General features: G+C 45.7%; 1 protein-coding gene across 1 annotated transcript in view; it reads left to right on the forward strand.

The window, feature by feature from the left end:
- ankfn1b (ankyrin repeat and fibronectin type III domain containing 1b) overlaps positions 1-17,037 on the forward strand; it is a gene marked incomplete at both ends in the record, with an annotated part of 106,156 nt that overhangs the window by 7,250 nt on the left and 81,869 nt on the right. The window contains one exon of the mRNA XM_079756856.1: positions 8,085-8,266. Coding sequence (XP_079612982.1) covers positions 8,085-8,266 — 182 coding nt within the window. The remainder of the gene's footprint in view (positions 1-8,084; positions 8,267-17,037) is intronic.

The following is a 17,037-nucleotide window of genomic DNA, read 5'->3' on the forward strand; positions in this document are numbered from 1 at the left end:
ATGTGTGTGTGTGTGTGTTCCTATGTGTGCGTGTGTGTGTGTGTGTGTGTGTGTGTGTGTGTGTGTGTGTGTTTGTGAGTGTGTGAGTGCGTAATTTTGCTGAGGTTTTGATTGCACACTTTTTATTGTAATTAACTTTCCTAACCTTGTTAGGGTGATTGTTATCGTTAATTAATGTTTGTTTGCTTGTGTGGCATTTTGTCACAAAATAATAATGGTCTCTTTTTTCCTTATTGGGTTCAAATCTCAATTGATTTCTTGTTTGGTCACTGAAAAGACAAACTCAGAACCCATCTACAGGTTGAGTTAATGGATGCTGTAGTCCTTGTTAACTACAAAATACCATATTCTGGGCATTGTGGTGAAAGCTTTCCCCAAAGACAGATGCTTTTCTGTAATACCTGATTATTGTAATTCTAATTATACAAATAATTTTTAGCTATATTCTATCTAATTATTCGCGACCAATTATTTGAACAGAAATAGGTGTAAGCGAGCATAAGAGACAAACAAAATACTATACTTATATTACAATAAGTGTTTTTTGTGATTGAGGTAGAAAGGTACTGGCTCATGTTGTGGAGTTGGTGGGTGGTGCTGTTTGTGCTCCGTCAGAGCATGGGCTCATGTTGTGGAGGTGTTGCGTGGTGCTGTGTGCGCTCTGGATCAGACCACCAGCTCACTGCTGAGGCCAGTGTGTCAGTCAGAGGGCCAGGTGTGGTGGTGTGTTGTGACCTAGAGGGTTGAGCGGAACATGTGACGTTGGTGAATCCTCTCTGAGTGAGTCAAACCAAAGAATAAAGCTGTCCACCTCCGACTCAATCATCCGAAGAATCTTCTCCACTTGGACTGTGGGGAGTAAAACAATTTCAGATATCCTCTTCAACCGAAATTGCTGTGGGAGCAGAAGTTGAATTTACTTGATAGTATCGTACTGCTGTTACCTTCTATCAGGCGCGTGATTTGCGGGTGGGTCAGGGGGGTCATGACCCCCCAAAAAATCAGATCCAGCTAATATAACCATCCCAATATCATCACACATAATTCAGATTAACAAAAATGTGGAATATTTTGAATTAATAACTTATTTGTTTTCTTTATTAATTTCATTTGCCAGCAAGATAGTATCATGTTTTAATCAACTGTAATGTATTACCCAACCCTATTTCTCTACCAAACCGAACTATTTCCCACAGTCGCTGGGATGAATAGTTGGAGAAAGACAGGTTCATGCTAACTGAATGTGGAGATGAAAAGGACACTGAAAGGCAGCCAGACAACAATTTTTCATTGTTGGTCGCCACCAGCCAAAAATAGTAAAAATCCTGACGAAAAGGAGGATAATACCCCTATTGTTATACCATGGTCTGGGGGAACACTCGATTCTGATTGGCTGCAGGGTGTGCATTAGCCCCTTGTTTATTCAAATGGGAAAAAAAATAAAAAATTGACTCTGACCCTCGGGAACGAATAATCTAATAATTGGATATTCTGACCCATCCCTAGTAGATAATTGAATATACTAGATAAATGGGAACATGTAGATAGCGTACAAAGAGCTGATGGCTGAGGTTTGTACCTGGGACAATGTGAGGTGTGTGTAGTATTCAGATCATGCCAGTAGTCTGAATACATGTTAATATTTACCATAAGCTTGCACGTACTGCTTACGTCATTACGGTAGTAGAGGCGCGAACCGGATGTGATGTGTACGTGGCAGATTCTGTTAGTTCTCCAGCAATAAAGCAACATACTGCGAAGCTCCGTCTCTTCATTCTAAACTAAGTAAACGATACCCAAAAATACCACACTGGCGACGAGGATCCAGGAGAAGTACTACACGTTTCCCCGGAGAGTGGAATATTGCGTGCGGAAAAAAGTTTGGAGCGAAAGAGACAGACAGGCAACATGATGTTAGCACATGGCCCGACCGTACCACCGTTCGATACCGAGAGCGAACATAGCTCTATCGGACCGCGATGGACTAAGTGGCTTCGGAGATTCGAGAACTACACCACGGCTGTGAATATCACCGGAGAGTCAAGATTGAAAGTCCTTCTACTGCATCCAGCCGGCGAAAGAGTGCACGACATATACGATACGGTGGCGGGGGAAGGAGACAAGTATGGAGATGTGAAGACGAAACTCACCGACTACTTCTCCCCGAAAAAGAATGTCCAGTACGAGGTCTACGTGTTCAGGAAAGCCACACAGCTGCCTGGTGAGAATTTAGATGTTTATAATACCAGACTTCGAATGCTAGCAAAACACTGCGAGTTTGGTGATGTAGACAATGAAATAAAATCACAGATCATTCAAAGCTGCACGTCCTCCAGGGTGCGCAAATACGGTTTGAGGGAGACAAATAAGACATTAAAAGAACTCATTGAATACGGCAGGACGATGGAACTGTCTGAATTACAGTCAAAAGGAATTGAAGAGGGTTCTAGTCTCGTTGTGGCAGTGAATCAAGTGCATAGACGACCCCAGAAGGAGGCATACCAAAAACGTCCAATAGGTGGCAGCAACACCCTATGCAGAAACTGTGGTGGCGAGTGGCCACACAGTAACGAATGCCCTGCAAGAGGCGAACAGTGCAAAGCGTGTGGCAAGCAAAACCACTTTGCAAGACAGTGTAGGTCGAAACCACAACACACTGAGCAGAAAACAGACACAAGGACCTACAAGAAAGACTACAGGAAAAGAGTCAACCAGGTAGAAACACAAAGTGAACCAGCTCAGCGTGAGTTATCCTCAAGCAGTGATGAATGTTATGCGTACACTGTTAAAAGCAATAAAGACACTAAGCAGCCACTGACAAAAATCAAGCTGAACGGAGACACAGTGCCAGCTCTGATTGACTCCGGTGCTGCAGTAAACATTATCAGTGAAAAGACATTTAATAACCTGAGTATCCAGCCCCGCCTCCAACACACAGATCTCAGAATACTAGCCTATGGATCCAAAGACGCGCTACCCATCCTGGGGAAGTTCACAGGCAGCGTGGAGGCGAGGAATAAGAACAAAACAGATGGAACGTTCTACGTGATCAAAGGTGATGGCTGCTCCCTACTCAGCTACCAGACAGCTGATGAACTGGGGTTGATCAAAATTGCACATTCTATCAGCCTTCCCCCAATGAGGCTCACAGTGGCGGATGAGCTCGTGAACAGCCACCCCGAGCTGTTTGATGGCATCGGTAAGCTCAAAGACTTTCAAGTCACACTACATATCGACCCAGACATACAACCAACATGTCAGCCACATCGCAGAGTTCCTTTTCATGTACGTGAGAAAGTTGAAGCTGAGCTACGCAAACTCGAAGCCGAGGACATCATCGAGGAAGTGACAGGCCCGACGCCCTGGGTCTCGCCCATCGTAACACCACCAAAGCCCAAGGATCCAGACAAGGTGCGCATATGTGTCGACATGCGGCAGGCAAACACAGCCATCCAAAGAGAGCGCCACCTGACTCCCACTATCGACGACGTCATACACGAACTGAATGGAGCAACTGTATTCTCAAAGCTGGACCTGACGTCGGGATACCACCAGCTGGAATTACATCCCAACAGCAGGTACATTACCACATTCACAACGCACCTGGGACTGAGGAGGTACAAGCGCCTCAACTTCGGCATCTCCTCAGCTGCTGAGGTATTTCAGAACGCCATCCATCAGACACTTCAGGCCATCGCCGGGGTGAAGAATCTCAGCGATGACATCATCGTTTACGGGGCGACACAGGCTGATCACGACAAGAGCCTGACTGCTGTGTTCCAGCGACTAAAAGAGCGCGGCCTCACACTGAACAGCAAGAAGTGCGAGTTCAACAAGACTCGACTAGAGTTCTTCGGGTTCATATTCTCAGATGGCGGCGTCTCAGCTGATCCGAAGAAGGTTGACAGTATACGCCAAGCTGACAAACCCAAGGATGCAGCAGAGGTAAGAAGCCTTTTGGGCATGGCGAACTACTGCTCACGCTTCATTCCCGACTTCGCTACAGTCACGGAGCCGCTGAGAAAGCTCACGAGGAAGAGCACTCCCTGGCAGTGGGGTGCGGAACAGGACGCAGCGCTGAGCACGCTGAGAGAGTCTCACCAGTGAGACCACGATGGCGTACTTCGACCCGAACAGGGAAACAGAGCTCATTGTTGACGCTAGTCCAGTAGGACTTGGCGCAATACTGCTGCAAAAGAACAAAGAAAAGAAACACATCATCGCATATGCAAGCCGAGCGCTCAGTGATGTAGAGAGGCGCTACTCTCAGACAGAGCGTGAAGCGCTTGCAATCGTATGGAGCTGTGAACATTTTCATCTCTATATCTACGGCAAAGAGTTCACTATGGTGACGGATCACAAGCCACTCAAGCTCATCTGGAACAACCCGAGGTCCAAGCCGCCCGCCCGCATCGAAAGATGGGGACTTCGACTGCAGCCGTACAACCTCAAAGTAGAATACAGAAAAGGGTCTGATAATCCGGGAGACTACATGTCCCGTCACCCAATCCCAGCACAAGCACCTACCAAGAACACCCGTGCAACGAAAGTAGCTGAAGAATACGTGAACTTCATCATGCATAACAGCACACCAAAAGCAATGACTCTGGATGAAATCAAGTGTGAGACACTCAAAGATGAAACACTACAAAAGGTCAGTACTCTCATACGCAACAATACGTGGCACACAGTCACAAAAGACACTGTACTGAGACAATATGAACATGTGAAAAGCGAGCTCACAGTGTTACATGAAAATGACATTATACTAAAAGGTTCCAGAATCGTCATTCCCTCCGCACTCGAGCACAGGGTCCTCCAGCTCGCACACGAGGCGCATCAGGGAATCACAAAGACAAAGGCACTCCTGAGAGAGAGGGTGTGGTTTCCAAACATCGATCGACAAGCTGAGGCGATGGTGAGAAACTGTTTGGCATGTCAAGCTAATACACCAGAAACACACAACGAACCACTGCAGATGTCAGAACTCCCCGACACAGTCTGGCAAGATGTCAGTGCAGACTTCTACGGCCCACTGCCGACAGGTGAACATTTGCTAGTTATCGTGGACGAGTACTCCCGGTATCCTGTAGTGGAAGTCATGCACTCCACCTCTGCAAATTCGGTCATCCCTGTCATGGACAAGATCTTCTCGATGCTTGGCATCCCCAGAACGGTGAAGACCGACAACGGCCCCCCTTTCAACGGTGAGCAGTTCAGCAAGTTTGCAGCCTACATGGGGTTTCACCATCGGAAAATCACGCCACTATGGCCCCAGGCAAACGCAACTGCAGAGAGGTTCATGAGAACACTTGGAAAGTGCCTCCGTGTTGCCCACATGGAAAACATCCCCTGGAAGCAGCATCTCTACACATTCCTACGGGAGTACCGTGCAACACCACACAGCACAACAACAACATCACCTGCTGAGTTGCTGCTCAACCCCAGGATGCACACAAAGATGCCTTCAATGAGCACACCTATCAGACCAGACGAGGATCTTCGCAGGAGAGACCGCAAGGCCAAAGCCAAAATGAAGGCGTACTCAGACACTTGCCATCACGCTGCGCCTTACCCTCTCCGACCTGGTGACATGGTGCTGTGCTCTCAACCCAGACACAATAAACTTACTACAGCCTACAATCCTAAGCCGTACAGAGTGACCACCGTCAAAGGCTCTATGGTCACAGCTGAGCGGACTGGACACAGAGTGACAAGAAACTCCTCCTTCTTCAAGAAGCTCAACCATAGCCTGCGCGACACATCTGTAACAGAAGTAGAGGATGGAGAAGTCACCGCTGACACAATCCCAGTGTTAGGAAGGTACCCTGCTAGGCACCGACTGCCTCCACAGTACCTCAAGAACTTTGATACGGCCTGAAAAAAAAAAAAAATGGACTGTGAAATGGACTGAATTTGCTAAAGTTTGAAAAGAGTGTTCAGCAATGAAAAAAAAAAGAGATTTATCTCCAGACAAATTTTGTATTTGAAAGTGTTTGCAAAGTTGATTCTATGTTCCATAGGTGAAATGATATTTGAGAAAGCATTTATGTGGTGCATTAGACTGAAGCAATCCAGTTGTTTGCCTAATGGTTTATTGTTGTTTACAGACCAAGTGGACGTTAATTAGTTAATGAATATTCAAAGTAACCAGAAGTGGAAGTAACAGACAACGTTGAGTTCAAGTTAAAAAAAAAAAAAGAAGTGATGTAGTATTCAGATCATGCCAGTAGTCTGAATACATGTTAATATTTACCATAAGCTTGCACGTACTGCTTACGTCATTACGGTAGTAGAGGCGCGAACCGGATGTGATGTGTACGTGGCAGATTCTGTTAGTTCTCCAGCAATAAAGCAACATACTGCGAAGCTCCGTCCCTTCATTCTAAACTAAGTAAACGATACCCACAAATACCACAGTGTGCACCTGCCGGGGGGTTTAGATGTTTTCCTGGGTCAATGTGAGGTGTGTACTATAGTCTGCTAGTAGAACTATAGTTGCTGGCAGAATAGACGTCAGTATAACATCCTGTTTCTTTTAGTCAAATACTTAGTATGGTATGTGTGTTAAGTTGTAGCCTAATATGTTGTAACATACCTTAAAATGTGATTTACAGATAGGCTTTCTTTTGTATTTACATGCTTTTGTTTAGATTTTGTTAGTTTGAACTGGTGATGCCCACCAATATGTGAAATCAGTTTGCCATGTTCAGAATAGAGGTCCAAGCTGCACTCCAGTGTGCCACCCTGTATTGTGTGATGCATTGAGGGTTGAATTGTGCTTAATACATGTGCTGCATGTAGGTGCCAATACAGTGATGCAATTGATTAATCTTTAAGTTCTTGTGATTTTTTTTCATAAGATAGTCAGTCAGCATCACAACGTACATTACTAGAAATATAATAGAAAGAAGAAAAAGAAGAAAGAAAGTAAGCAAGAAAAATCAAAGAACAGCAAACATAAAGTGAGACTCAAACTAGTTCCCCCGCTGCGGTCCCGGAAAAACAAAATGGCGTATGTTTGTTTATAAACACGGGGAAGTGAGGCTGGCTCTGAACGTTTCCCAATTCCCAGCATGCATCATTATCTGACAGAAACATTGAGGCGGGAAGCCTTCTAGCAGGCAGCTGGAGAGGGAGGATAATGTGGTGTTCCTCAGACACAAATCGCTACAAATGTCATGTGAGGACTTGAACTGTCACCATCATTACTTCACCCTGTCTCTGTATGTAATCCGCCATATGCAGTCTTATGCTCTCACCATCTGTATTAAAACCGTCACAGAGCCTCCAAGGAATTTGATTCAGTGTGAATTGTCCAAATATTTATAAAAAACAATTGTATCGGTCTTTGAATAAATCCAACTTAAAACATATCATTCTGGAGATATTTGAGACTGACATTACGCTGCCTTTAGAATGTTTAATCATTGGTCTCTAGTGAGTTTCTGATGGAGCTGTCTGCTGTGGAATGCATGTAACTGTGGTTGTCTGCATGGGATAGTCTAGTAGTTGTTCCAACAAGGTGCCCCTACTTGCTCCTTAATGACCTGTCTTTGTATTGACTGTCTAGCTAGCCCCAACCTGCTCCTTAATGACCTGTCTCTGTGTTCACTGTCTAACCCCTACCTGCTCCTTAATGATCTGTCTCTGTGTTCACTGTCTAACCCCTACCTGCTCCTTAATGATCTGTCTCTGTGTTCACTGTCTAACCCCTACCTGCTCCTTAATGACCTGTCTCTGTATTCACTGTCTAATCCCTACCTGCTCCTTAATGACCTGTCTCTGTAGTCACTGTTATCACTGATGTCTTTGGTGCGTAGTAATATAAGGTTGTTTGGTCCATACTGTTCTATGGCGATGATATTATCATTGATCTGCTGCAAGACTGCTTTAGTCATTCAGTTATCGATCCATGCTAAAGAGCTCTTCACTTCACGCTAGTGTGTGTGTGTGTGTGTGTCTGTGTGTGTGTGTGTGTGTGTGTGTGTGTGACTTTGAGTTCCTCTTTGTGTGCCATACCCCTTCATTTCCTTATTTCCATCCATCCCTAAGCTCTGGTTGGCTTGTTGTTGTCCAACCAGGTCGCTGGAGAGAACCCTGCAGAGGCCTCTATTGGCTAAATCGCGAACCCTTCCCAGCATCCCCCAGTCCCCTGCTGCCGCCAGGGTCCACCGCTCCGACCTGATTGGTGGAAGCCCCCCGGGCAGGACAATCCTGCCCTCCATCTCCCATCAAACTGAGGCCTGCACACTGCCCCCTGCAGGTAAGGAGCCAAACCATCAGTTACACCTTTACCTATTGTGCTGGCAGCAAAACATTAAATGATTCACCTTCGTCATACAGAGATTCTGCATTGATTCCCAGAATGTTACATTGAGTCCCTTTGAGAAAATAACACACAGGGAACATGGTATGACATAACACCCAGGGAACATGGTATGACATCACACACACACACACACACACACACACACACACACACACACACAGGGAACATGGTATGACGTCACACACACACACAAACACACACAGTGGAACATGGTATGACATAACACCCAGGTAACATGGTATGACATCACACACAGGTAACGTGCTATGACATCACCCAAAGGTAATATGGTATGACATCATACACACACAGTATTATTGTGTTATTATGTTATTTCAATACGTAAATGAAACAAGGTCATCAAACCAAAGAATGATAAAACTGAAATAGATCTACTCGGGCCAAAAGGAAAGAGAGATGTATTGTTGGAGAGATATATCTGCTTCTCGGGTCTGTGTGAAAGTAACTTGCGGTATCTTAGACTCTGAGTTAAATCCCTACAGTATACAGTATGACAGTATGCAACGGGTCCGTAATGGTGGCCCTTGGCTCCTGTCTCAAACGGAGAGGTGGGAGCTCCAGTTCTAGCTATGCTACACTAGCTCCCTGGGGTTTTAAAATCAGTATGTAAAGCTCTGACTCCGTCCCAGCCTACAGGGTGGACTCTCTAACCCCACATGCCCCTGCTTGGGGCTAAGGTCAACTTGTTTTCTGAGCTCTTATATCTGTAGCCATGAACACATTGCAGCACATAGTTTCTCCATCTTTGCCCTCAGACCATAGAACAACTAACCTACGAACAACAGGTGACAGCCGTGACACCCTTCAATGTCATTCAATATCTACCTTTTGAACATAGCTTTTAATTCACAATCAATGACAAATACTGGTGGATTTACTTAGTTTTCCTTTTTCTTTTGTCTTTTTGTTGTTTATTTATGTATTTTTGGTATTTTAGCATTTTATTTGTCTAATTAGCACAAGACTAATCAAGGACATTAAGCATCACTGTTCATGTATGACTTAGGCCATACTTTCAACCTGGATCCTCTTTTGGATCATTTTTAGTCTAAGGGACCAATGCCGTCAAAAAATCTTAAATCAGTCCAGTATCGAGTATCGACCATTAGCATCCTTCAATTTACCATCTGAAAGTGCTATATATGCTATCTATGCTATATATTATATTCTTACATTATATAAAGGATCCCTCCAAAAATTTAGTTTTTGGAGAGATTCAGTTCAGTTTACTTTCCCTTCGCTTGGTCTGTTTGTTATTGTTTCCAGCCCAGTCTCGACCGCACCAAAGATTAATTATTTTTGAACAAATTGTTCATACATCAGTAGTTGCTGCAGGAAATGTTTTTTTATTATTACAATATCAACTCTCCTTTACCCAAATCTTTTAGACAAAGCTATGCTTTCTGTAGTCACAACACAACTCTGCTCCCTCCAGTGCGCATGTTTCACGGTTCTCTTCATGAAACAACTACACTCTCGCCAGTCTTCTCCTTTAAAAGACTTGGACACAATAACAAACAGACCGGATCAAGCGAAAGCTAAAGAAACAAGTTATATTTGTTGTAGGGATCCTTTTCATGATGTTGTCAGACAAAATCAGCTATAGAGGCGGCCATTGATGGGGTGCGATTGCCCCAAAGGATTACAATGCCGCCCATTTTCCTGTATTATGGCTGCAGTGTTTTCACTCAATACTGGACCAATTCAATACAATATTGTTGTCCACATTAGTCCCTTAGACCAGGGGTTCTGAACCAGTGTTAACAGACGATGAACAAACCAGGCCGTGAAATATTACAAATATGCATACCGGGCCACAGTAATAAACCCCCCAAATGATCAGTAAATAGAGACAAGGTAATCTGACTTTGATCGGGCAAACAATCCTCTTTTCAGAGTTCACACAAAGTCATAAAATAACAATGAATGAAACAGGTTATGGGGGCATGCATTTATATTGAAGTATTAGTTGTTCTGTTTTACGATGTTGTCATCCTGCGACCCACGCTGTGTTGGCTCATCAGTGGCTCATCAGTGAGGTATCGAGTTATGGCCTCCTTCTATTGTGCAGCTCTCATTATGTTATGCCTGAATGATGTTTTGGCTGTCTGTGGGTGTTGTAAATGTGGGAGTAAAACAGAAGTTGTGCTGATGCCTCCTCTGTGTCATGATGTGATTCTTTTGAACCCATATTTGCTGACGAGGTTGGCTGAATTGTCTCCCGTCGACGGCCCACTCCCTGGCATGGAGAGACTCACATGACCTGGACTCTCTGGTCACAGTCTGTCGACCCCCTCCATGGCATGGAGAGACTCACATGACCTGGACTCTCTGGTCATAGTCTGTCGACCCCCTTCCTGGCATGAAGAGACTCACATGACCTGGACTCTCTGGTCACAGTCCTTCCACACTTAGCTCATGGCTTTGGACAGCGTGCAGATCAAGGGCGTAGGAACCGGGGGGGACGGAGGGGACGTGTCCCCTCCAATATTGGAGACAGGCGCATCTGTCCCACCTAAAAATTATACCGGGGGAGAAAAGTATTTTATTTTATTTTGAAAGCGCAACACAGCGTCTTGTCACCGCTTCTTATTCTAAAAAACGGGATGATTGAGCGTGCAATTAAAGAATTGATTTAATATTTATTAGTTCATTACTGCCATTCAAAATGTGTTTTCCTTTACATTTACAAATGTATATTTTTAGTAGAATAAATATATATTTGTGAATTTTTTCAGTGTAGTTAATTTATGAAATATTTCTGTTCAAACCATTAACGGATCTGTCAGGTTTCCGATATGTGTCTCCCCCAATGTTAAACTCATTCCTACGCCCCTGGTGCAGATCGTCTCTCGACTCAACGGAATGTTGACACTCACAGTTCATTCTCAGTTCACTGACGCTGTCTGCTCCCTCTACCTCCCTCTGAGGCTATTGCCACTCCAGATGGATATGGTGGCTCTCATTCCGTGATGGCGTCCCAGGCAAGCTATAGCCGCTTCTGGAAGCTGGTCTCATCCTGGTTACAAAATGCTCTCCTGCTCCGCCATTGAGTATATGGGCTTCTCTCTGTCCAACAGGAGTAATAGCTCCAGTCTAACGTGGATCCATTTCAGGCCATCGCTGGGCGCCCCAACTCAGCCGCACACGTCAGCTCTTTCCTAGACAGGCTGCCCTCTCAGTCCTCCCTCGGTCCCCTGCCCACACAGCCCCACACCGCCTGGTGAGGAGGAGCCATGGGGGGGGGGTCTCAAGGGTCTCACACAAAGGACCCGGTCCTCTCAGCCCCCCAATCAAGAGTGGCCGGCCACACAAGGGCCAGAGGATCTGCCTTGTCCGTAGAGGAGAATGGATTCAAACTAGTGGTGCAACGGTTCACGGGTTACCCGTGATCCGTACGGATCAACCCCCACGGTTCGGGACGCAAGTGATCCGCGGATCGGCTGATAAAAAAAAAAAGTTGTGCGTTCACGTGATCATCGCATGTTTAAAGGACAATTCCCGTATTTACAACATCATCAAGTAGCGTAGCGAAATACAGTTTCTGTCATGTTTTATTTGGCGTTCCGTAAATCCCATTGAAACGGAAACCGGAAGCGGAAATGTTTATGTTTGGTTGTAGTCTTTTCGCTTGGTTCTTCGTATCAACAGTAGGGCTAAAACCGAGCAAAAAGACTACAACCAACCCCCCTTGCAATGAGCAATGAGTCTTCCAACAGAAACCAACAGATTTACAAAATGCCAAATAAAATACGACAGAAACTGTATTTCGCTACCATACTTGATGAAAAAAAAGATGAGGATGTCTGCATTGCCTGGGGAGAGTGTAGACTCTAAACTCTCCCCAGGCAATGCAGACATCCTGAATTTAATTCAGGATTATTTACTATCGATGTTAATAAGAAGAAGGAATAATGCCTTAGGTTGCAATTCTTTTAAATATTGACTATGTTTAAAGGAAATAGGATTATTGCCTAATTTTTCACTTTATTTAGTTTTTACACATTTGAAGAATTATTTAAAGTCACATTTGTCTTGTTTTCTTTTTTATTGTTGTTGATCCGAAAATGATCCGACCCGTGACTCAAAAACCGTGACACGATCCGAACCGTGAGTTTTGTGATCCGTTGCACCCCTAATTCAAACACAATAAAATAACACAAACTGCCTATATTTTATTGTATATTCTGTATGTATTAGGAATTAAATGCTATTCACGTTACATTCAACTTGTTGACATTTGTAACCATATCATGAACAGGCAAAACAGCAAACGGTCATCCAACATCCATGAATGATGTTTTTCCTAATAAAACACTTCCTCTTATTACATTGTAAACACACGTCAAATCCACTGCGGTGGCCGTGTGCAGTGCTCATACCCAGAGATGACATAACATAGACAAAAATAAGGACTTTCTTTGGGAACTTCAGAATGGGACTTTTAAAAGATGTCAGGGTTGATATCTGATAATGTCTCATATTCTATAACTTAAACTGGGTTCTAAACGTTTTCTAATGGTGTGGATAGAGGTCTGCTTTTGACTGGGTGTGTATTGGCTCATATAGTTATTGTCTTGTTGCCACATCGGGCAAGCAGGCAGAACTTTCTGCTTGCCACAGGACCGGTCCTGGGGGCCTGGAGCTTGGGGGCCTGGTGGACTGGAGCCTGGGGGCTTTGGGGCCTGGTGACCTTGGGGCCTTGGGCCTGGGGGCCTTGGGCCTCGTGGCCTTGGTGCCTGGGGCCTTGGGCCTCGGTCCTAGGGGCCTGGGAGCCTGGGGGCTGGGGACCTTAGGACCTGGGGCCTTGGGGCCTGGGGGTCTTGGGGTCTGGGGCCTGGGGGCCTTGGGCCTCGGTGCCTGGGGGCCTTGGGCCTCGGTGCCTGGGGGTCTTGGGGCCTGGGGGTCTTGGGGTCTGGGGCCTGGGTGCCTGGGAGCCTGGGTGATGGGGACCTTAGGACCTGGGGCCTTGGGGCCTTAGGGCCAGGGGCCTGGGAGCCTGGGGGCTGGGGACCTTAGGGCCTGGGGGCCTTGGGGCCTGGGGGTCTTGGGGTCTGGGGCCTTGGGCCTGGGAGCCTGGGTGATGGGGACCTTAGGGCCAGGGGCCTGGGGGCCTGGGGCCTCGGAGCCTGGGGGCCTAGGGGCGGGGGACCTTAGGGCCTGGGGCCTTGGGGCCTTGGGCCTCGGAGCCTGGGAGCCTAGGGGCGGGGGACCTTAGGGCCTGGGGCCTTGGGGCCTTGGGCCTCGGAGCCTGGGAGCCTAGGGGCGGGGGACCTTAGGACCTGGGGCCTTGGGGCCTTAGGGCCAGGGGCCTGGGAGCCTGGGTGATGGGGACCTTAGGACCTGGGGCCTTGGGGCCTTAGGGCCAGGGGCCTGGGGGCCTGCGATCGGCAGATATGTGATTGGGTCACCAATCCCACAACGCATTGTGTGGAGCTTGAAGATATGAAACATACGCTTATTGCAACAAATCCTCATCACAGCAAGATACTTCCTGGGTCCTTGTGTGAGTTGCTTTCTTGAAACCCTGATTTTGCCTTCACTGTTTCATGATCCCCGCCGGTAATTTGAGGCCCACTGAGGATGTGATTAGAGTGGTGTGTGATTCTGAAGTGTGCGCTGTACTCATGTAAATGATGAGGGGCATAAAGCATTACACAGTCCTGTCATCATAAAAAAACTCATGTTGCATTACTTTTTCAATCACTTTTGTTCAAGGGTTTGTTTTGCATTACCGCACCAAAGCAATAACCGTCCCACATATGGCTAATGAATAAAGTTGTTTTTCTATGATTTACTTGTTGACATTTACATACAAATAGGATGCTGTCATTCGGTCGAGGGGCGGTTGACAAACGAGTTCAGAGCGAAGAGTTACCTCACAAGCTCAGACAAGGGCTTTCTCTTTCTGAACATTGAATATCCAACCAGAAAGTGAAAGTTAAGGCTGTGTGTAACAATGTCAGTCACACAGATCTGTTACACTCACACAGCTCGCCGTGACTGGCTGCGGAGGACAGCTCTCTTTGTGTTTGGTGAGAGAGCGTGTTTGTAGCAGAGAGGCGGAGGTCCACCTGAGAGGCGGTAGATAGCCACGGTGATGAGCTCCTTTCACGCTGCTCTTGAAGAGCTCCTTTTTGTCGCACTCCGCCCAGGATAAAAATACACAACGCCTCTCAGACGGCAGCGGAGAGCCATTACCGCCGCAGCGCTGAAGCACAGCCCCCAGACCTTCCTGACGTTACGTCTCGTTCCCACGCACATGAAGACCTCCTGCAGGGGAGGGGGCAGGGGGGAAAACTGGTATTTTTCTATTTTTGTAGCCTTTGTGAATTTTCGGGCCCTCTTTCACCGCTCTATGGGTTCCTTGATTCCATGGTGATCTGATGATGTCACTGGGAGCTGGTGAGGAAAATGTAAACCAAGAGGATAGAAAAACAGTAAACAAATAGGGGTGTGTGTGTGTGTGCCTGTGTCCCTGCATGTGCGTGGGCGTGCGTGCGTGTGTATGTATGTGTGCGTCTGTGTGTGCATGTGCGTTTGTGTGTGCGTGGGGGCATGTGTGTGCGCTTGTGTGTCCGTGTGTGTGTGTGTTTGCATATGTGTGTGTGTCCAGTTTTGTGTTATGTTCCCTGGGGAAGTAGAAGTGGGAGCAAGCGGGAGATTTCATTTTGTCTGGATTCAATTAAACGCAGCACTTATTCTGCCTCATAATCACTGTTACTGAATCGGCGTGCACCAAACAACAAAGAAAAAGTTAGCAACTTTAAAGTTCCCTCCTTTACTCCTTTTCTCTCCTTTCCTAATCCAAAAAGCACCTAGCTTTTGACTAGTTATTGGTCGGAATGAATACGTTTTTAATACATTTTGATTTTATTCCATTGATTTATTTTGAATATGTCATGGGCATCTCATTACAGCCAGACCACAAAACAAAGTCAATAATATCCCCAACGTAGATTAAATGTCTGCTCCGACAGACACACAGCCAATAATAGTAGCTTATAATATATATATATATGAATGAATATATGAATAAATCACTTTTAGGCCATCGCTAAACATTATTGCCTATTTTACAGAGCCACGCATCCACTAATAAAGCACCATTCTTTGAGGTTAGAGGTATAACATGCCAATCATTGATAACGATAGACCTGAGCAGGATACAGACTTAAACAAAACCTTTCAAATGTGTGGTCAAGTATTTCAATGCATAATTGGGGGTCAAGCAGCGAAGCTGCGAGACAACCTATTGTTTTCATACGTTTTCTTATTATTATTATCATCCTTCAATGGTAGTCTATGGCAGCCCATAGAACGCCTTGGTGAAAAGTTGTGAAATTTGGCACACTGGTTCAGGACAGTCCCATTATCCCATCAAGCAAATTTGAGGTCGCTAGCTCATGAGCTCTAGCGCCACCAATAGGTCAAAATAGGAAATGCATTGATGTTTATAACTTTTGACCCATTCATCCAATATTCACAAACAAGGTATCATTTGATTCCTTGGTCCAAAATGCATCATCGCGAATCTTGGCAGACATGATCATCAGGCCATGCTTGATAAAACATATTGGACCGATTTATCAATCGATCAAATTCAACCGCAAAGTTGCCAAACAGGAAGTAAGCCAATATCTCAGCAGCCCTTTGACATATCATAACCTAACTTGGTATATAGACCCATGACATCATCATGGGGACACTCAATGAATTTGGTGACCATTGACCTCTAGGGGGCGCTATAATTAATGAAGACGTGTTTTAACTCCTTTCTCTTCACATGAGTATATTTCAAACACATTTTCAATGTCTGGTGATACTATCAGACCGCCCCATGTAGCTAATAAAATATTTCCAATGGCAACATAAGAATTCGGCCGCCATTTTGAAAAATGTCAAAATCAATAGTACATATCCACAGGACACAAATTATGTCCAATTATCATGAGACTTGCCATATATGATCGTCAGACCAAGCTGAACAAATGTGCCAAACAGCTTTCTCATTTTCAAAACCATTTGGCCGTGACAGCCAATCAAACTTCACGGCAAAGCCGCCAAACAGGAAGTAAGCCTGTTCTCAGCATCTCTTTAACATATCATAGCCAAACTTGGTACATAGAGTCATGACATCATTCTGGGGACATCCACACAATTTGGTGACCTTTGACCTCAGGGGGACGTCAAACAGGAAGTGAGCTCATTTCTCTGCAAGGCCTTCATGCTTCATGCATTATGACCCTATCCTGATGATGCCCAAATAATTGGGCATCATCAATGCCTAGGGGGGCATTGTTAGCAGCAAGTCTATTCTGGCCCTTACAAAGCAACTTTAATGTATTTTCATTGTGATAACCATTTGCCAATATCATCATGTAGCCACCTAACCGATTACGTCTGTCCAGCAAAATTAGTTTATTGAGTTCCATTCTGCTTGAGCCCCACATTGCTGCTCGCCAAGGGCGTAGGAACCGGGGGGGACGGAGGGGACGTGTCCCCTCCAATATCGGGGACAGGCGCATTTGTCCCACCTAAAAATTATACCGGATCTGTCAGGTTTCCGATATGTGTCCCCCCCCAATGTTAAACTCATTCCTACGGGGGGGGGGAGGGCAACTTGATGTTTTTCTGAAGTTGGAGGTGATTCCTCCGTCCCCGGAACCTGTGCCCCTGGAATA

The sequence above is a fragment of the Pollachius pollachius genome (assembly GCF_949987615.1).
Source record: "Pollachius pollachius genome assembly, chromosome: 19".
Taxonomy (NCBI): Eukaryota; Metazoa; Chordata; class Actinopteri; order Gadiformes; family Gadidae; genus Pollachius; species Pollachius pollachius.